Genomic DNA, 20,682 nt, shown 5'->3' on the forward strand with positions numbered 1-20,682 from the left:
CCGTAACATGTGATGTATCTTACAGTGTATTGAGATATTGTTACTTGATGTTTGTCATCATTACAATTTCAATTGAGGCTTTATGGCTGGAAGGAATGTATGTTAACTAAACTACAATGCAAGCAATATATCAATGCCAAAGAAAAGCAAATTTCAAAAAATTATTGGATGAATAAATATATATCTTATCTCACAATAAAAAGCCATTTATGTACAATTGACGATGTACATACTTATTTTATTATATTTGTAAAAATGAAACTAATGTATATTTCAAAAAGCATATAAGAAATGAAACAAAAACAGCAATTTCGGTTGCAAACAAACGTTTATGTTTACAAGGTTAAAACATAAATGTTTTTTTTTCTCTCTGTACTAAAAAGGAAATAAAGGTGAGTGTATCTCACAAAAGACAAAAAAAATAAAAAGTTCAAAAAACTTTTCATACCCTGATAGACCAATGCTCCCATTTTCCTTGATCATTTACAACATACTCAAATATTGTATCCTGACTGCTGTCATCAATATTAGGCAAGTTAAGAGAACAATCAGACTTAATGAACATCTCCAACTGAAAGAAACAAGACAAAAATATATATCAAAGCTATCGGTATAAACTACGGGAATACTAATCTTAAAGATGTATTGTCCCCCAAAAACATGAAAATAAAGATTAATATAACCAGACTTTCAATAAACTATTTTGTAGTTTTAATAAAGCTATTCACTTCACACAAAAATAATTATTTCACTTTTAAAAAGATAAAATAAACAGACAATTTAGGTATTTTTTGCTTTAAATTACATTTTTTTCCAGATAAATTATTATTTTTTCGATCCAGCTTTTGGTCAAAGTGAATAACTATTATGAGACATTAAAATGGCATATTCAACAAAAAATTTTAAAAAATTTATTTTTTTTAGGACAATATATCTTAAACAGTTCAATAGGTTAAATTTCAAAGATACCTTTTTTCTGTCCTCAAGTTCCAACAGTGCTCCCACAGACCACATAACAGCAAAGACAAAGAGTCTCTCCAGATGCTCTGCAGTTGGTTGGTTAGGGTTGTCTTCAGCAGGAATTAGTCCATCTAAGAGGTCAATAGTCTGCCTTGTGTACATACACTCAAGTAAGTCCATTCGTGGGTTCAGGCTCTGGATTGAGTAGGTTAGTATCTTCTTAAAGTTCTCCTCACATAAGGAAGACAAGACACCCTGCTGGGCTACTGGTCGTGAGTTTATCCAACCCTAGAAACCAAAAGAGATTTTTATTTTTAATTTCATTTTGGAGAGATTTTGCAATCTCCTTATTAGATTATGTGAAAGTTACTATATTTCTACTAAAACTTCATACTTCAGAAAAATGTACCGCATATCCTCTGGTATAATCTCATCCCATAGAAAACGAAATTGGGCCGACTTTTGGGGGTGAGACAATTACCCAGGGAAACCCTGGTTCAAAAAAAAAATTGTTAAGCATTTCTTGTAAAAACCTTTCTGAACTGGCTAGATAGAGGCTTACATCCAGACCAAAAGTCAATACTGGGACTATACCCGTGGATATGCCTCTTTGTGAAATCAGACATAAAGTAGCGGGTGGGATTAGACCCGAAGTGGGATTATACAGAGGATATATAGGTATAGGTATTTTGTAACTTACTTGGAAGATTGGACTGCAGTCCATAATGGAAGAGCTCATGTACACCATTCCATTTCTGGACACGGTCGCTGGTGATGCATTATCAATGTTATGAGGCTCAAAGATAATCTTGCAGTTTGGCGACATTGGAATACGATCACCGTTAGCAAGGGTCAACGTTTTGTTGTCGTCCAAGACACTGTTTAGGTTCTCAATCCAGATTGCATCAACTGGGCCATCAAGCACAAGCCAGATGCTCTCATTCTAAAATGATAATAATGGTGATATTGTTGGTGCAAAGATAGCATTTTAAGATCTACTTCTGTACAATCAACACAAGTTCCTATATGAAATAGCAACAAGATAGTCGCAATGCTGAAAGTCAAAGCTTAAATACATGCCAACTGATATCTCCTAAATTCAATTCATTAGATCTTTGAGGAGGACAACCAAAGGAACACTTATAGCTCCTTTCAAACACCTCTTTTAGGAGGACAATCAAGGGAACACTTTCAAATCCTTTCAAACACCTCTTTTAGGAGGACAATTAAGGGAACACTTTCCAATCCTTTTAAACACCTCTAGGAGGACAATCAAATAGATATGATAGACCTACCTTTTTAGCTTTGAGAGTTTTGCGCCATAATGTTGAGAATATACCATCTGTCCAATCATTTGTTGCAACGTCCAGTCTTCCAAACATCTGAGGTGCCGTGATGGCCTTAGGGTTCATTCTCATCTCACGATGGGGTGAGCCGCAGTCTCCCATAGCTTTCATTAAGATGTTAATACACTTTGTTTTTCCTAAAATATAAAACAATATTTTTTCATATACAGTAATATAGAGTTTTTATATTATTGTTATGTAGTATGGTTACCTCAACCAGTACCAGTAAGAATATTAAGAACACTTTATGCTATTAAGTAAGGAAGCCAACTTACCTGCACCACTTGGTCCTAATGTCATCATTCCATGTCGAACCCTTTGTGTTTCAAACAGCTGAATGAGTTTTAGTACCCATGGTGGATGAAAAACAAGGCCAGCATCATTTACCTGTTAATGAAAGATGTAATTATAACACTTTAGATAATTCCTGAATATATTTAAGCTATAGTTTTTACAAGGCAAATTTGTCATCAAAAACTTATATTAAGAATGAAATATTTGTATGTACCTGTTTTTCAATAGCGGCCTCAATGTCAGGGTAGCCAGCCTTGTCCAACTGCATACCAGGAAACAAATCATCAATCAGAGACAAAAATAGGGGCTCATCCTCATCAACCTATAACAAGATTTATAAATTTAAATTTCAAAAATCTCAGTTTTACGTTGTAAAAAATAAACCTATGAGTATAAACTTTATACTTGCAGTTTGATTCCTACTAGGATGTAAACAACATGTAAGTAATTTGACCACAAGCAACGGATCATTCAAACTTTCCCTTGTGATTGGCATAAAGCTCTGTCTACATTATTATACTAGTTGACCAAAAGTGTGATGTGGCAAAATATGGCAGTGATATTACCAAATATGGTAGTGATATGACATCATCATGCCCACACATGAGCACATCACATTTTTTTGTAACATAAAGTTTGATAGTGTAGACAAAGCTTAAGCCTAAACAAATAATTAATTTAAAATCATACCAATTTTGATAGGTTCATGTCCCGTAATACCCTCATCACAATCATGGATTCACTGTCGTTTGGACTTGATCGTTTCACAGCTCCTAGCGTTCTCAACACCGACAGAATATTCCTCAACCCAAAGTCGTAGTGAACTTGCTTCGTAAGCTGTTCTTCACAAAGTTTGTACAAAGTGTAAAACTTCCTGGCAAGCAAAACGTTTCCTTGGAAACCACAACTAGCAAGTTTGACCCTGATGATGATCTGTCTGTCAGGAACCATCATGGCTACCGTACGAAATTGAATCTTTAGATTTTCTGGTAATTCCTGCCTTCCTGCGTAACCTGGATTCTAAAGAGCAAAATGAAAAGATGTTAATTTTACAAAAATGTAATTGTATTTTAAAAGATGAAAAAAGTATTATTGGCAAATCTTACAAAAGCACTTTTTTTCTAGAAGATAAAATAACATCTTACCATTGTCAAAAATATGGCAAATTCTGGGTCCATGCTGACGACATCGCCGTCAGTGAAGATGAATGTTGGTTTGCGTTCTTTCTTACATGTGAGTACAATAGCAATTTGCTGGGCAGCTACAGACAGCACAGGAAGCTCAATACGGTTGAACTCATCAAAACAACCCCAACTACCAGACTGAGCAAGACCTGTGAAATAAAGAAAAAGGTGACATCACAAAGTTGATATAAATGACACAGGTTTTGCTTATTTCAGCAACCAGAAATAAATCAAAGGACACCTTAAGCTCTGTCTACACTATAAAACTTTATTTGACAACACAATTTGATGTGCCCAAATATAGACATGATGATTTCATATCACTACCATATTTGGGCACATTTTTGGTCAACTTACTTTGATTGTAAAAAGAGCTTTATACGAATTACAGTATGTTTACTATAACTAACTTTTACGAGTTTAGTGGCAATATTGGGGTCATAAAGCATCCTGCTTCTGTGGCGTAACAGAGCCAGGATTTGAACCAGGGCTCTGGGATTAGTAAGTGAGCATTTGATATTTGTGATAAGTGATGGTACTGTGGAAGAGGAGATCTAGGATTTGAACAAGGGCCCTGGGAGTATTAAGCAAGACACTGGTAACAAATTCTGGTTACTGTGACAGAGCAGGTTAAGGATTTTAACCCAGGAGCATAATATTGGCTAGCAATTATTCCAACCACAAGTTAATCCAATGTATCAATTTAGTTGTAGCTCTAATAAGCAACATTTTAAAAATTACCTTTGTAAATTCTTCCTAACCCTCTGAAATCCATCTGATCTGAACAATTAAACACTACCACATATTTGCCAAGTGCTTTGCCCATGTCTTTGGTGGTTTCTGTCTTGCCTGTACCAGCAGGTCCTGCTGGGGCACCTCCCATACTCATTCCTAAGGCTTGTGATAGTGTGATGTAACACCTGTAAAAAATAACATGCAATCAATCAATCAACTAACTAAACATATCTACTGAATAAATGTAGTTTTCCAATATTTGCAAATGTAATCTTCTGTAACCTATTAAAGAGACACTTTCTGAACATAACAAAATGTCTCCTTTAAAGTGGTATCCCTTGAATACGGGTTGGCCATGTAATACATATTGTATCTTATAACATGGGTTCAAGGATGTAGCCAATCAGACGAGCTGAAATGAGTACGCTCTTTATTTTTCATGCGATTGTATCTTATTCGTTTATGGGGAAGTGTTCAAGGAATGGAGGTGTTCCATAGGAGCAGTTTCTGTGTCCCAATTTATACCTGTCAGTGAGTGGTGTGATGACGAGACGATCAGTGCATCCAACCGGCTCATTCATGTAACTGAAGTCAACATCTGTGACTGAGATCAAGCACTGGTCTGTGTCATCATTGTAATAAAAACGAGATTGCTTCAACCACTCAAAGTCATTGATGGACTTGATGTGCATGCGGACCTGTAATCAATAAAATACAAACACACATAGAAGACAAGGCTTGTGGCAGAACTAAGAATTCATTAAAACATTTTATCCTAGAATGATAGATAGAAATGTCATTATTAAGTTTCCAAAGAATATTGCTATGATAGAAATATATAAATAATAAGTTTTCAAGGAGCATTGCACCCAAATTTTCATCAAAAACAGATAATTAATTATCGATCTAAATTAAGAAAGTTTAAACCAACCAGATCATCAAAGATGTCGCGTTGATGTACATGAATCGTAACAAGTGTTTCAAACTTTGTCCTCTCGTATTTGGTTAGGTCTTGCGTTGTGACATCAATGAGCGTGTTGAGAATGTCCATGAAATACTGATTGGTCGTTGACATTATCTAATAAACAATCATACAAATATGAAACATATACAACATTTTAATTACTACAGAATGTACAATAAAAAGACTGTTTTACAAAGAGATTATACAATTTATTAATTTTTGGCATGCAGACATACAATAAAAGGCTACTGTAATCAACAGATAAATATATTTTGTATATATAAACAAATTAACATATATTGTTGTACCAAAATGAATATTTCATAATAACAATGAAAAACATTTGATAATATTGTCAATTTTGATAGACATGATGGATGGTGTGTGTCTCTTTAAGAATTAGATTAGATGTACAATCACCACGTATGTACCTTCTTATCAGCCCTGGCATTCTTTAAGGCATCTTCACTGTCTCTTGTCCACAGCATCTGGATACCTAGCAAGCCTACTTGAGCTGCATATGTGTTCTCAAACTCGATCAACTTAAAGTTTTCCTTGTCTTGAATGGAAATATGGGCCGTTCTGATAACCCCATGAATAGAGCGTCTAATTGTCTTTAGTAGTTCTCCGAGCCATAATTCTACATTACCCTGCAGAAAAAAATATATAATTCAAACTTCAATTGTTGAAACACTACCATAATACGTACTCTTTGCATATTTATTTAAACTGTAGAATAGTGCTAATTATAACTTATTACCTGAGCATTTACTGGGACGTCTAGATCAATCTTCTCTTTTTCTCTAGAAGCGATGGCAAGAATCTGGTCGTAATTCTTCTCATGAAAATCAACCGTCTTTACATTATCAAACAATCCTTCAAGATGAGCCTAAAAGAAAAGAAAAATAAAATGGGTTAATATTTATAATTTGATTCATTAAAAAAATAATCCAAAGCATAAATAAGAGACAATCTTTAACAGCAAACATCTTCCTCTTACCTGGATTGTATGAGAATCAGAAGCCTGTCCAAGAATCTCCAACAAGGCTGGATCAGACACGAAGAAGAACCTTGGAAAGACGAGTCGTTTCTTCTCCAGGTATCCAGTCAATGACTTTTGGCAAATCTCCAGCTGTTCTAGTAGATGGGGTAGCAGCTGGTTCATGGTGTCATCTCCGACACAACACTGCACCACATTGGTGTTCTCATGAGCCTTCTGCATGATCTTAACCCAGGACTTGTCAATGTTGCTGAAACGCTTGGCTTCCTAAAATTCAATAAGTCAATAAAATTATTAGAATATAATAATAAAAGTACCACATTTTTAATTTTTAGGACATAATAAATATGGTCTAAAATAAACTGCACAGAAGCTCATGAAGGTCTCCACAACTTGCTGATTTTATATTGTAAATTGTATTACCTGTGGGAGCTGTTTAGCAATATCTCCTCCTACAAACACAGCTTCCAAATAAACCCACAAGTTCTGTACTTGCATCCAATTTTCAATGATCTCTGTCGTGTTTGACAACTTCTGCACCCACTTCTGAATTTCAGGTTTGAAGGGAGCATTATACCTGAAAGTGGAAATGGTAAAATGTAGTAGAAACACTCCTTTGGAATATCCATAATCAGGAACACTTTCTTGGGTACCAAATGCGTCCCCTTAATGTGTGCTCTATAATGTACTAAATTTCTGACATAACATTATTGTTAACAAAATGAAGATTTAAATACAGGATCGGCTTTTAAAGCATTTTTTAAAAATCAACATTTGAGGGTGTTAATGAGAGTAACACTAACCCATACAAACATTCTAAACTTTTTATAATTTTACTACTTATTAAAAAGACAAAGAAATTCTAAGGATTTCTAAAATATTAAGCTCTGTCTACACTATCAAACTAGTTTAACAAAAAAGTGTGATGTGCCAAAATATGGTAGTGATATTACATCATCATGTCTATATATGGGCACATCACATTTTTTGTCACATAAAGTTTGATAGTGTAGACAGAGCTTTAACATTTTTCATTACTAACCTGTTACTCATGAGAGAACCAAGAACCATGAGGCTGTCCTCCATCAATGAGATAGTGTCTGTCGTGGCATCTCCTTTCAACATCAATTCACCTCTTGTCTTGAAGGATATAAACTGGAAGTCTTGCTGACTCCACTCTAGCACAACTTGTTTCAGCTTGGCTTCGATGTCTTTTTCTTTTACTGCTGAAATGCAGACATCCTGGAAACCAGCATAATAATATCGTTAAGTAAATCATTATTATTAAAGTAATTATTTAAAGTAATAGGGTAGGAACTGGTATATAATGTTAATAGATGTAAGATAATTAGAATTGGTGTCCATAAGATATATTTTGGTTAGTGCAAGCCTTTTGTTTGTCATTTCTCCATTTAACAATTGAAAACGTAAAAGCGTGTTTAGCTTACAATCAATAACAAGCTAGACTGTAAAGAAGACACTTTGAAAAATTCAGGTTTGACAAAATGTACAATTGAAAATGACTTATTTAACTTTTTTTTTTAAATACTTCCAAGTTGATTTCTGAAAAAGTAAATATATATTTTAGTTAGTTTATTACCTCGATATCTTCTTTAAATTTTAACAAAGGAGCCATCATGATATTGCGCAATTGGAATGCGTCCGATTCCACGTCAAACGTATGGCTAGTGAGCTTCGCTAGCCTGTCCCAGTGACGTGTCTTCATAGCCTTGTTGGCCATTAGTTCCAACAACGGACAACATTCATTGAAGTCATCAATCTTCTTCTTAAGATCTAAGAATGCTTGCCAATCTTTAAGTGCTTTGGGAAGCTTTCGACATCTTGAAAAAAAAAAGAAGAAAATATTAATTTTGTTGATGAAGGTATCATTGCATTCCTATGAAAAGGAATAAAGTTTATATTGAAGTGGACCTAATAAATTTCTGAAATATTGTATTAAAAAATCGGGGAATCATAATATATTAGTCTTATATACTCCTATTTAGGCCATACAATTTACTACAAGGTACCTACAACATATTAATTATATTGAACTTATTTTATCCTGGGTGAGTATTTTTAAATAGAATTGATTGATGAAAAAAGGCGATTGTAATAATTCTGATAACTATGGGCCTGTTCAGGCTTATTCATTTACCCAGGTAAGTTGGTGACTTACCGACCAAAGTTAGTGATAATTGGCCCATGAAACCAACTTACCCGGGTAAATAACTAAGTCTGAACGGACCCAGTAATACGAGTAATAACACAATCCTACACTTACTTGTTTTGGAAGTCTAACAACTCCTGGTTGATTTTCTCAATATCGACTTCAACCCATGGGATATCATAATAGCCATTGACGTTATCAATAACAAGGTTATACAATGTATACAGCTTCTGTAGCAATCTCAGTTCTTTGTTGATACGTTGTAGATCTTGGTACTCTGTGATTGGAAGACCAAACAACTCCTCTCCTCCAGAGTAGGTCTCATACTTCCTCCAAAGTTCATCAAACCTAGCCTGGAAAAGCTGGAGTCTCTCGCTAGCCTCAGTCGGTGGGATTCCATGCACCATTGGCCCACTGTTTGAAAAGAAGTCAAAGTTAGAAAAGTAATAATTGAACAATAAATATTTCAATATTCATATTTCAATTTGATAAACTAATACAAATTAGGCAAGAGAAATATGGCGTAATGTTAAGAGAATCAAGAATAGTATGTTCGAGAGCTTTCTGTACTATAAAATTTAAATGAAAAGAAAATTACCTGGTTTCATAATCTGAATAGAAGGCTTGTACTTTGCCTTGGTATTGTGCCACGCCCTCTAGGAGGTTAGACTTGAATTCTGGTTGAATGATCAGAAGATGTGACTGAACTTGCAATGCCTGTCAGAATATTGAAAATAAAATGGCATAAATAAATTTATAATAATTAACAATTCAAATAACAAAATTGTTACAAAGTTTGTACAGCGGAAAAAACACTAGTAAATTCAGGTTTGTGGTATAGTATGTGTTTTTTAAAGGAATGTTGGGAATATCTTTGATGTTTTGGTTGTTTTTCTCCAACCACCTTCTTCTTAAGCTCTGTCTACACTATCAAACTTGACGATGTCCTTATATATGGACATGATGATGTCATATCACTACCATATTTAAGCATATCACTACATCACACTTTTTTTGTCAAACTCGTTTGATAGTGTAGACAGAGCTTTACAAAATGTATGGCAGGAGAGTACAGGACCATAACTGTAATAAAACCTAATAAATTATTAGTTATAATGACTTACCTGAGTGGCGACCTTTTGCCAGGCGTATGTCAAGCTGTCTACCTTCTCAGCATTCCCATCGTTAAAATGTAATTCAAACTTATTCAGCAACGTGTACGATTCCTCAATCGGCCCAATCGTCATGTCAATCCTAACCTCTGACTCACGGATCACAGACAATGCATCCATGGCTGCTCGAACATCATCAAGGTCTTTGATTGGTCGCGACAACTTCTTTTGAAGGTTGTCAATGAAATCGAAGATCTCCATCATGTCCATGCTGGCTTTTGTGTTCAATGCGCGTCCAAATGCGTTTTTCCAAGCTGTTGCTTCCGCGGTGAGGGCATTAAGTAATTTCTCTGTTACACATACTATTGCTCCTACTTTACGAGTGACTGGTAATTCTTCTATTGATGACTGCAAGTTTTGGTAGTATCTGATTTGAGCTTCAATTTCAGATAGAAGAGGTTTCTCTTCCATAAACTGCTTTACCTTATCTTCTGGGTCCTATTAGGCAAAAAAAAAAAACAACATTTTTTAGTTTTTTCTTTTCACTGACAAAGTTCAGCTCTGTCTACACTATCAAACTAGATTGACAAAAAAGTGTGATATGCCCAAATATGGTAGTGATATAGCCAAATATGGTAGTGATATAGCCAAATATGGTGGTGATATAGCTAAATATGGTAGTGATATGACATCATCATGTCCATATATGGGCACACCACATTTTTTCACAACAGTTTATTTCTATTACATTAAAAATTACCTCATTCCACAATTCTGAGAAAGATTTATAACTTGCAAGAACCTCAAGGCACTCTGTCTTGAAGGTACTGGTGATGGAGTTTAAAGTAATCACAACTTTGATAATGTCCTTATGTTCTGAGATCACCTTGTACAATGGTTTCTGGGTCATGTTCAATAGAGCAACCTTCGCATCGTCCTTGTCATCCCCTTCTTCAATTTCCTAACAAAAAAACAAATTGCTAATAAACAGTTTGTTTGTTTGATTTATTTTCCACACATTCAACAAAATAGAACAGATATTTATACAAAAAAAAAAATAGATAAAAAGATGCGTGAAAGATCAAAATAAGTAATAATTATTTTAAGAATTGACCAGCTAAGTATACTAAAAACTATACCATATACTGCGAGACAAGCAATTATTTGCTAATTGTTTTTAATTAACATCAATACAAGTTTGTACCATAATTATAATAAAAAAAAATAAATGTTTAGTCTACCTTTATGGCGGATCTTTGATTAATCAAGGTCTGTTCCCATTGTGGGATATTTTGCGCCATCTTTAATATGACCTGTGCTGCTTTGTTCACGGTCTGTTGAACGTCGTCAAGACTGGGTCGCATAACAACAGTCGGGATCGCAAGGACGATGTCGGACTTAAAAAGAGCTATCTTGTTTTCATCGTCTTTATCGGATGCAGTAAGTGTGTACTTATTTGTTGAAGTCTGCATTCTACGCTTGATTGCATCTAAGGACAATCTTGTACCTAAAAATTAGAAGAAGGTAATTGTCATAAATTGTATTGTAGATAATGTATCTATCTATTACCACTATTGTTATCAGTACTATCTGTATTATTTATTTATATATTTAGGCAAATTGCCAAGGATAACCATAAGCGAATTAATTCACTATCCTTTTTAAAGGTGGCAATCCTGTTCACAAGACAAACATATACACAAGATGTTCTACATAAACAAATTCTTGGGGAATGGAGTTGTAAATTATATTGTTTGAAGGTTTGCATGGCGAAATAAATTGTTGATATAAAGTTCCCGGTACACGATTCTCACTCAACTCAACAGTTCTTTTCAAAACTAATATACGTGGTGTACCGCAAACTTTATATCAACAAGTTGTAAATTGTTTGAAAAATCCAGTCACGACAGGACTTGAACCCAAGACCCTTTTGATTGGTAGCCGAGCATCATAACCCCAAGCCACATCTCCACTCATACTAGGATTATTGGTGTACCATCGATAATAATACCATCAATACCACAGAAGGTGATTACAAAATAAAGTACTAACATTTGATAAGGGCGTCTGTGTTTCTTTGCGCAAAGCTTGCCATCATTGTGTGATAGCTGCATGGAAGACATTCCAAGCATCGCTGCTTTTTGTTGCGCGAGTCTGGATGCACGCACGCATAGTTATCGTGGAGGTTTGTACGTCCGTTTTCGGGCAAGTTGCTTTTTAATGTTTCCACAAGTTCCTGCACTGCACGTTCCACAGCACCGCTTTGTCTACAAGAAAAAAAAAGATTACAAGATTTTGATCATAAAATGTAATGCGATCAATTATTTTAATTAATTTAAAAAAAATAGCAAATGAAAATGTGTGGGAATAACCTGTATCTCGAAGTCTAACTAATCTGAATTGGGAAAAGTATACAGCTGTCATGAAACGGTGCTCTTTCGTATATCCACGATGACAAAGGCTGAGACAGAGCAGTAAACCCGGGTAACCCCTACTTTTCCAAAAGATGCACTGTGTTATTTAAAGTGCACACTAGCCAGTATTAGAGATTAGAGATGAAATAAAATTATACAATGAAACAAAAATGATAATAAAATTATACAATGAAACAAAAATGATATAAACAATTTTATAAAGCTAACCTTATTAGTGATTTACATGATTCATTACACGTCTGTTCAGTTTTAACAAGAAACTCCTGGATGGTAATGGCTTCATCTGGCAGGTAACAAAGGGCAGTGGAAGCCATCTCTTTCAGTCCGGTGTCAATACGGCATTCTAACAGGTCACTCAGCTCTTTTACCAGACGTTTCAAGAATGTCAACTCTTCATGAATATTCATGCTGTCTGTAATTTTATGCAAAACGTACAAGATAAACAACTTATCAACATTTACAAATGCTGTTGTTATTTTTGCTATTTTTTTATCAAGATATTTTTACTTATATGCTCACAATTTTTAATCAGTCATTTATTGGCATTATACAGTTTGTATCACACTATATTCATAATACTTGCAATTGTCATATTAGACTAATGTCCTGTCTTTTGCATATTATTTTTCAAAGTTTAGGAGTTGAAACTTACATTGGTCAATACTGAGTGATGTCCAGTTAAGTCTGGTCAGTCCTGGTTCAAGCGCTTCTTCAACACGCTTACAATAAGGAACCATGAGAGGCTGAAGTACAGATGGTATCTGAGATACGATGTCTTCATATTCTTTGATTATATCAACCAACCTACAGAAAAGAAAAAAATACCAAAATGCATAAAAAACATCCAAATATTAAAGATGTATTGTCCTCCTAAAAAAATAGTTCTTGAATATGCCATTTCAATATCACATAATAGTTATTCACTTTGACCAAAAATTGGATCGAAAAAAAATTTATTTACATGAAAGAACTGTAATTTAAAGCAAAAAATAGTCAAATTGGCTGCCAGCCAATGGATTTTTGGTTGAATTTGACCCTTTATTTTGTGAGTGAAAACATTATTTTTTTTCGTTTTTTTTCTACGGAAGTGATTAACTTTATTAAAACTACAAAATAACATATTCAAAGTGTAATTTAATTAACCTTCATTTTTCATTTTTAAATTAATTGTTGGGGTCAAACAGTCGGTCAAGGAATCCAGGATTGTAGTCACCACTACCGTTAGTCAAACTGACCCATAAGTCAACACTTACATGTAATAATGTGCCTTGATTTGTTGTTCTCTTAAGACCAATGTGTGGGCTGCTTCTGGAACTTCTAAGTTCATCTTACACAAGTACTTAGTCTCAGCGATTAACTCCAACACTTGGGGGTCAAAGTTCACAAACAATTGCTTCGTTTCTGGATGACTTACAAGCAGGGATGAATTAAGTCCAGACTTTATCGCGTCAACCGCACGGAACCAACCACGATGAAACAGTAACTGATACAAAAAAAAAATTAAAGGTTTAAAACATAATCAATATTTTAAAGTTGTACGTTATATCAATTTCTTGCAAATCTACAGTTATTTAAATTATACATGAGGCTAGCTTCCTTAAGCTCTGTCTACACTATCAAACTATTTCGACAAAAAAGTTTAATGTTCCTAAAAATGGTAGTGATATGCCCAAATATGGTAGTAGACATCATCATGTCCATATATGGGCACATCACATTATTTTGTCACATAAAGTTTGATAGTGAAGACAGAGGTTTGGATTTTCCTTGATATTTTTTAGTACAAATTATTATAATCATTTGTGTTTTATTTTTTTTCAAATAAAAATGAACCAACCTCATATTCTAGTAACACTGCTGCCATCTTGTTGAAATTACGGATAATCTTCTTGGCTTCAGCAGTCTGCAAGTGAAAAAAAGAGTAAAAACACATATTTTATTGTTAGATTATGATTAAATGTAAGTCAATAGACATAAATTGAATATTGAATCATATGATTTATATGGTATATTAGTATATTAGATTGATAGTATTGTAAATTTATGTTCTTAGACTCTAAAGCTAAAGACTATGTAAATATTTATTATTATACTGTAAATCTTAAGCCCTGTCTACACAATCACACTTTATGTGACAAAAAATGTGATGTGCCCATATATGGTATCCTATCCCTGCCATATTTGGGCACATCACACTTCTTTTTTCTCAAACTAGTTCGATGTGCCCATGATGTCCTATCCCTGCCATATTTGGGCACATCACACTTCTTTTTTCTCAAACTAGTTTGATAGTGTAGACAGGGCTTAAGATTTACAGTATAATAATAAATATTTACATAGATTATTTCTATTGAGATATAATACACATTTGTTAGGGCTTTTTGTTTTTGTTTTGATATGGGACTTTTTAATTAAAAGAAACTGAAATTGCAGTAAACCCCCTAATAAGAGGTCAATTTCGGGAAAAACAACACGACCACCAACATACCCTAAGAATATCAGTTTTTCTCTTGAATGCCTTCATTGGTATGTCCACTCTTCGATACAACTGCCTGGCCCATGTGATCTTACCAGCGACTGGGGGAACGTTTCGAGGAATGGTCGGATCATCTTTGCCTTTCTGGTACAGCTTACGCACTGTTTCTAGGTCACGGCCATAGCTGGATAGAACTCGCATGTACTTTTCGTTCAAGTTGAGATTATCCGAAGCATTGATGCGTTCAAATTTGCCCAATAAATCAAGAGCCTTCTCAGTCTAAAGAAAATAATGTTTAAAACAATAGATATATTAATTATTTAAATGGTTGGTAATTAGTCAACAATACTCATTCATAAAAATTAAAGACAATTTTTTGGTTCAATGTTATATAAATCAATAATTAAAATAAAATAAAAAAACTAAAATAAAAGTGTATGGTATAAACGTAGATCTCGAGTAAACCAGCAATGAAGTCAACTGATACTAAGTATCCGTCCATGACGGCCATGTGTCTTTAGAAGAAGACGGCTACAAGAACAGTAACAGAAATTGTTGCAAGCAAAGTATCTCAATATTCATGGAAAATATTTCTAAAAACTAAACAATGTACAAAATATTCAAAATACACTTACAGTCAAACTTCTTTCAAACCAAGAATCTAAAAAGTTCTGAAGATGTGTATACACACTGTCTATTTGAACTTTGAACTCCAAGTAGTCAGCATCAAACTGAATATAAAATGAATTTCATTAGTTTTAGCAATCCACAAATACAGTATACCACCTCAATATCAACAATTTACTTTTTTTATTTACTTCTTTCCTCCTTTTCTTTTCTTTTAAAATGTTATTTGAACTTTATTACGTAATATATTTTATTATTGTATTTAAATAAAGTATGAAATGAAAAAAAAAAAACAATACATACAAAAAAACACCAATAATCTCCTAATAGTTTTATTTCCTTCTAATTTATGAACATTAATGTATAGTGTGTATGTTTTGTTTTCTTTGAAAGCTTTGTACTGTATATTGTATTTGTTGATTTGAATGAATAAAATAAAATATTTTCTGTTTCTTAGATTATAAATCCTTGGTAAAATAATTTATTTTCTTGACTTACTTCTCCCTTTCTGTGATCCAGAATATCATAACCTTTCTTTTTGTACGTTGCGACAATTCCTTGGAATCGGATGAAAATTGATTCAATGCCTTCGATGCGTACATCAGCAAGGCCGCTCAAGTTCTCTATCGTGTTCACCATGTCGGCAATTCTTTGCAGTCTTTTACAGAATGTGTCAAATTTCCCAAAGATGTAGTTTTCACTAAAAACAAGATAATTTGAACCTTAACCTTTGAACTTTAAACATATGACAAAAGACAAAAACATATGTGATATTGATTGAATTTACTGCCACTGTTGTACATATAAAAAGTACCTTACAAAAAATACCCCACTAATTATGAGAGTTTCTAAAGTTGGAGCACTGCCTTTTACAATGGCTTAGTATTCGTCATGATTTACGATGATAAATTGAACAAAAATAGAGCAGTCAATTTTTCAACTCATGAAATGTTCTCACCATCCAACTCATAAACATTCATAATTTGTATAATATTCATTATAACAAATATATATTTAACAATATGCATTATAAAAATTGATTTCACAACAGCCATAAGCGTGCATTCATTTTCTTTAAAATCTCACCTGAATTCAAATTGTCGTTCTTCTGGTGTCTCTTTCAACCTCTCCTTGGTTTTATGAAAACACTGCTGGTACATTTCATTCAAATAAATGCACGCATTTAGTCTTTTCAGAAGCTCTGGTCTGTAATTAAAGTATAGAATGATAATTAGAATGTGATTATAGTGTAGTGTTATCTGTCCGGTCGTACAAAATTGTGTAGTTTTGGCCAATGACCTGAACTCAGAATCGTGGTATAGGTAAGTAAGCATGTTAACCCCCAAGGATTTATGATTAAATAAACTTCATGCTTCAAATTGATTGATTTAGTTAGATAACTCACCTTTCGTGTTCCCAAATTTTTGAGACTCCTTGATTGATGTACCCTTTGCAGGTGTTGATCATCTGGTTGGTGACCTTTACAAAAAGAGAGGTCATCCTCTCTGATGTGTTGTAATATCTGGAGATGCTGTGGATCATACGAATGGCATTCATCAGGCTTGGAATGTGTTCCACCATGGTTTTCTACAAAATAAGGCAAAATAAATGTGTTGTTTATATATTTAGGCAAATTGCCTAGGATAACCATAAGCGAATTCATTCACTATCTTTCTTAAAGTTGGCAATCCTGTTCACAAGACAAAAATATACACAAGATGCTCTACATTAATTAACAAAGTCTTATTACAAGTCTTTGGAAGTGGAGATTTTTTTTTCTATTTTCAAGAGACCAAGATACTTGATCTACAAGAACAATAGCATCTTGTACTTGTAGATCAAGTATCAAGATTCCCTGAATATAAGTAAACAAATGTTATAGATAAGTGTATATTTAATAGGAAAATTAACATTTTTATTTTTCCACTTTTCCTCAATCTTAATATACAGAATTTTTGCTACATATTTACCTAATCATGAAAAGCCAAATAAAAATTTTGAAAAGTAAAAATTCCACAACTTACTGGATCACACTTCACTAGAGGCCCAAAGAATTTATCCAAAGTGTAAAGATATTTGACGTTATCCTTGGCCTCGTTCGCTGCATCAGTAATCCTACTGTCAAGTTCTTTCCATTGCTTCAACGCTTTAGACTTAGCCACATGAAGTACCCCGACAACTGACTTACAACGAGGGCTCTTTATCTGCTCAAGCAGACTGTTAAACTTGGCCATTCTTTGTTTCCAGTGGTCTAGTTCAGCAGTCGGCCCGATATCATCGGCCTCTTTTCGCATCTGTTCACTCTCAGTTAGGACTTGCTCTATCTGCCTTGCCCATAGTTGGATCAGGGCTTCAAGTTTATCTACTGTGTCGGGAACTGATGCTGAAAAATTGAAAAAAACCCAAACATTAACATTTTCGGAAAGTCATCATAAACTAATTTAAATTCGATTCGATCATTATCATCGTTATGATGATAATGATATGTTGATTGGTATAGCACCATTCCAACACACATTGCTCATGGCACTGTGGACTTGATGATACACTTTTTATACAATACACGCTTCTCTCCTAATGGTCATGATGTCAGCGCTCTCTCGTCTAGCTAAATAATAAATTTTATTCTTGCAAATAGCCATGCCATTGTCTTAATTTCTCTCATCATAGTTGTTGTCATCATAAGCACCAACTTCAAATTCATCCTCATCTTTGTCATCATTAAATCATCATAATCATCTTTATTATCATGATCACTTACCAGCTACTTGGAAGTCAGCAGGTGTCTTCAAGGTATCTAACATTGACTCCAGATACTCATGTTCAGCCAGCTGGATATGGCCATCCATGTTAGCCTTGGCACCAGACAGCATGCCAACAAATCGCTCTAACTGCTCAAGGAATTCCGACATCTGGTTGTTGTTGGTCAATTCGCCCCAACTCTAAACAACAAAAGGATATGAAATCATTTCAGTATTTAATATAGTAGAAACTCTAATCAAGGGACACTATTGAGATCCAACAAATTGTCTTTTTAAATAGGAATGCCTCTATAATAAGGGTGTCCCCTAAACAGGGGTTGGCTGCTGCAGTATTGAAACATATTTTTCCACTTGTTCATTTCACGGGAAAGTGTCCCCCTCACACTTAAACATGTCCCTTAAATTTTGGCAACCCAAAGGAGGGTTTCTACTGTAAATCTAGTATTATATAGTTAATGGCCGCCAAGCTGAGGATTAACTTTAGATTATTGTAAAGAAAATTTGATTAGAATCAAGATGATGGCAAATGTTACCTCTTGACTCTTCAGGCAAGGAACAAGAACTTTAGAGAACAGCGTACTGAATCCATCCAGAAGCTTCCCACCATTACAATCAACAAACGTAAACGTGACCTCTTGTGCAATGTTAGCCACAGTGATGGCCTTACTGGTGGGACGTAAGAAGAAGTAACAGAGCCCATTGACTCCTTCCGCGGTACCTGTAGTGATGAACACACGCTTCTGATGTGGGATGGTTCCTACACTCGCTGTATCTCCTGTAAATAAAGTTGAAATTAATAAATACTATATGCACTAAAGTAGATACCAATTGCTTTAATTTTGCATGTGTAGACAAATCCATGAATAAAAATCATGTTTGTGTTTAGTTAACTACAGTAGCACATTTAGTTGCTTTATTTGCATTTTTGACACCCAATACAACTTTTAACATCTGTTATTAGTCTATTAGGATGTTTGGTATACAGTAGACAGTTAGACCATATTTATTATGCTTTTAATGAAAGCGTGATACTGTAGCTTGATCAACTTTAACAGAATCACTGCAGTGTTTTCACTCTTAACCGTGATTAAATATTAAACTACTTCTTACCTGAACGAGAGTACAGCGTCTCCCTACCGCCAGCCTCTTGGTGGAAAAACATAAGTTTACGTGAACCATCAACAGCAAAGAAATCAGCGATCAAGTCAAACTAAAATAAAAAAATAAATAAATATTACATAATAAGTAAAATGAGAAACACTGCTTTGATAATTCTTTTCTAAGGAAAAAAAGTCTGAAGAAACAACTTTGACCACAACAGGGTGTTAAGCTCTGTCTACACTATCAAACTTTATATGATGTGCCCATATATAGACATGATGATATCATACCACTACCATATCTGGGCATATCACTACCATATTTGTGCACATCAGTCACACATTTTTTGTCAAACTATTTTGATAGTGCTTAAGGGTGTACCCAGACGTTCTTGTGTAAAGTTTATATGTATATATCTACAAAATCATTTCACTTACTTTCTCATCTCCCAGTAAGAAATCTTCAACCTGGCTCACTTCTAGTCTTGTAGCCTCGGCAAGCTTAATAGAAAAATAAAAATAATATTAAAAATAAAAGTCTCAACAAATTTTGGTCAATTGTTATTGTTTACCAGTATAAATCATTTCTAGAAACAAAATAGATTGCCTAGTTTTGTAAAGAATTCTTTTATTTGTGTTAGGTATAAAAAATTTAGTAAAAATCTAATTAAAGCTTAAAGCTTAAAAATGTCTCCATTTTATATTTAACTTAGTGAATTAAATTAATGGAAAAGTCTATGGAGACTAACTTTAACTGACAAATTGATTATTTTAAAATCAAGATTATGTCATAACAGGGAAGGAAACCAACAAGCTTACAATGGTGCAATAAAAACATTGTTAAACTTCAATCTAAGCAATTTAATGTAATGTATACACTACAGTAATATAATGTACTTCCTTAATCTACTTAATGTTCTAATAATATAACACAAACAATATCTTGTGGTTGTGAGTATTGAGAATCAAATTAAAGTAGGCAAACAATGTGAGTTGTTAAGTTTGCGCTGTGATTACACATTTTTAGTACTGTATTAATACATGTGTACGTACAGTAACATTTCACTGGATAGGTTTTGAGTAAAATCAATTCTCATTTAGAGGAAAAGACTGTTTATCATACTTATATTATAACACATTATAAACATTTTTAATACAATATAAATAAATAAAAATAAAAAACAACAATTTAAAGTATGCTAATTTTGTTTATCTTTACAGTGAAAAACACTGTACAAAATGCAAACATTTTATGGTTTCAATATTAGCTGAAAAAAAAAATACAAAATTATATCTTGACATAAACTTTTCTCTACGATTTCCTGTATAAAAACTTAAAAAAAAAAACTGCTTTAAATATCTTCCTTGTTGGTATATTATAAACCACTATTAAGAACACAACCAGTCTGAGACTTTTGGTACTTATGAACTGCATCAAGACAGAGAGATTGTAAAGATGAAACTTGTTAATATCATCTTTGTAATTGTGACTTGGTTGTTGTTACTCAGACATGGAG

At 33.8% G+C, this 20,682-nt stretch overlaps 1 protein-coding gene across 1 annotated transcript in view; it reads right to left on the bottom strand.

Annotated features, from left to right (window-relative positions):
- Positions 1–20,682, bottom strand: part of LOC144847403 (dynein axonemal heavy chain 5-like) — a 96,089-nt gene that overhangs the window by 25,352 nt on the left and 50,055 nt on the right. Inside the window, exons 5-41 of the mRNA XM_078703740.1 lie at positions 19,604–19,666; positions 19,176–19,275; positions 18,599–18,840; positions 18,065–18,245; positions 17,328–17,686; positions 16,709–16,890; positions 16,390–16,509; positions 15,802–16,003; positions 15,312–15,407; positions 14,689–14,955; positions 14,038–14,103; positions 13,454–13,683; positions 12,853–13,004; positions 12,408–12,612; positions 11,818–12,032; positions 11,007–11,272; positions 10,526–10,726; positions 9,778–10,263; positions 9,252–9,370; positions 8,768–9,067; positions 8,084–8,324; positions 7,526–7,725; positions 6,907–7,060; positions 6,484–6,750; positions 6,244–6,372; positions 5,915–6,133; positions 5,451–5,597; positions 5,045–5,217; positions 4,526–4,704; positions 3,746–3,933; positions 3,291–3,620; positions 2,815–2,922; positions 2,582–2,693; positions 2,256–2,443; positions 1,661–1,903; positions 970–1,248; positions 449–571 (exon numbers count right to left, since the gene is read on the bottom strand). Of these exons, the coding sequence (XP_078559866.1) occupies positions 449–571; positions 970–1,248; positions 1,661–1,903; positions 2,256–2,443; positions 2,582–2,693; positions 2,815–2,922; positions 3,291–3,620; positions 3,746–3,933; positions 4,526–4,704; positions 5,045–5,217; positions 5,451–5,597; positions 5,915–6,133; positions 6,244–6,372; positions 6,484–6,750; positions 6,907–7,060; positions 7,526–7,725; positions 8,084–8,324; positions 8,768–9,067; positions 9,252–9,370; positions 9,778–10,263; positions 10,526–10,726; positions 11,007–11,272; positions 11,818–12,032; positions 12,408–12,612; positions 12,853–13,004; positions 13,454–13,683; positions 14,038–14,103; positions 14,689–14,955; positions 15,312–15,407; positions 15,802–16,003; positions 16,390–16,509; positions 16,709–16,890; positions 17,328–17,686; positions 18,065–18,245; positions 18,599–18,840; positions 19,176–19,275; positions 19,604–19,666 (7,332 nt within the window). The remainder of the gene's footprint in view (positions 1–448; positions 572–969; positions 1,249–1,660; positions 1,904–2,255; positions 2,444–2,581; positions 2,694–2,814; positions 2,923–3,290; positions 3,621–3,745; positions 3,934–4,525; positions 4,705–5,044; positions 5,218–5,450; positions 5,598–5,914; positions 6,134–6,243; positions 6,373–6,483; positions 6,751–6,906; positions 7,061–7,525; positions 7,726–8,083; positions 8,325–8,767; positions 9,068–9,251; positions 9,371–9,777; positions 10,264–10,525; positions 10,727–11,006; positions 11,273–11,817; positions 12,033–12,407; positions 12,613–12,852; positions 13,005–13,453; positions 13,684–14,037; positions 14,104–14,688; positions 14,956–15,311; positions 15,408–15,801; positions 16,004–16,389; positions 16,510–16,708; positions 16,891–17,327; positions 17,687–18,064; positions 18,246–18,598; positions 18,841–19,175; positions 19,276–19,603; positions 19,667–20,682) is intronic.

The sequence above is a fragment of the Antedon bifida genome, chromosome 7 (assembly GCF_963402885.1).
Source record: "Antedon bifida chromosome 7, ecAntBifi1.1, whole genome shotgun sequence".
NCBI lineage: Eukaryota > Metazoa > Echinodermata > Crinoidea > Comatulida > Antedonidae > Antedon > Antedon bifida.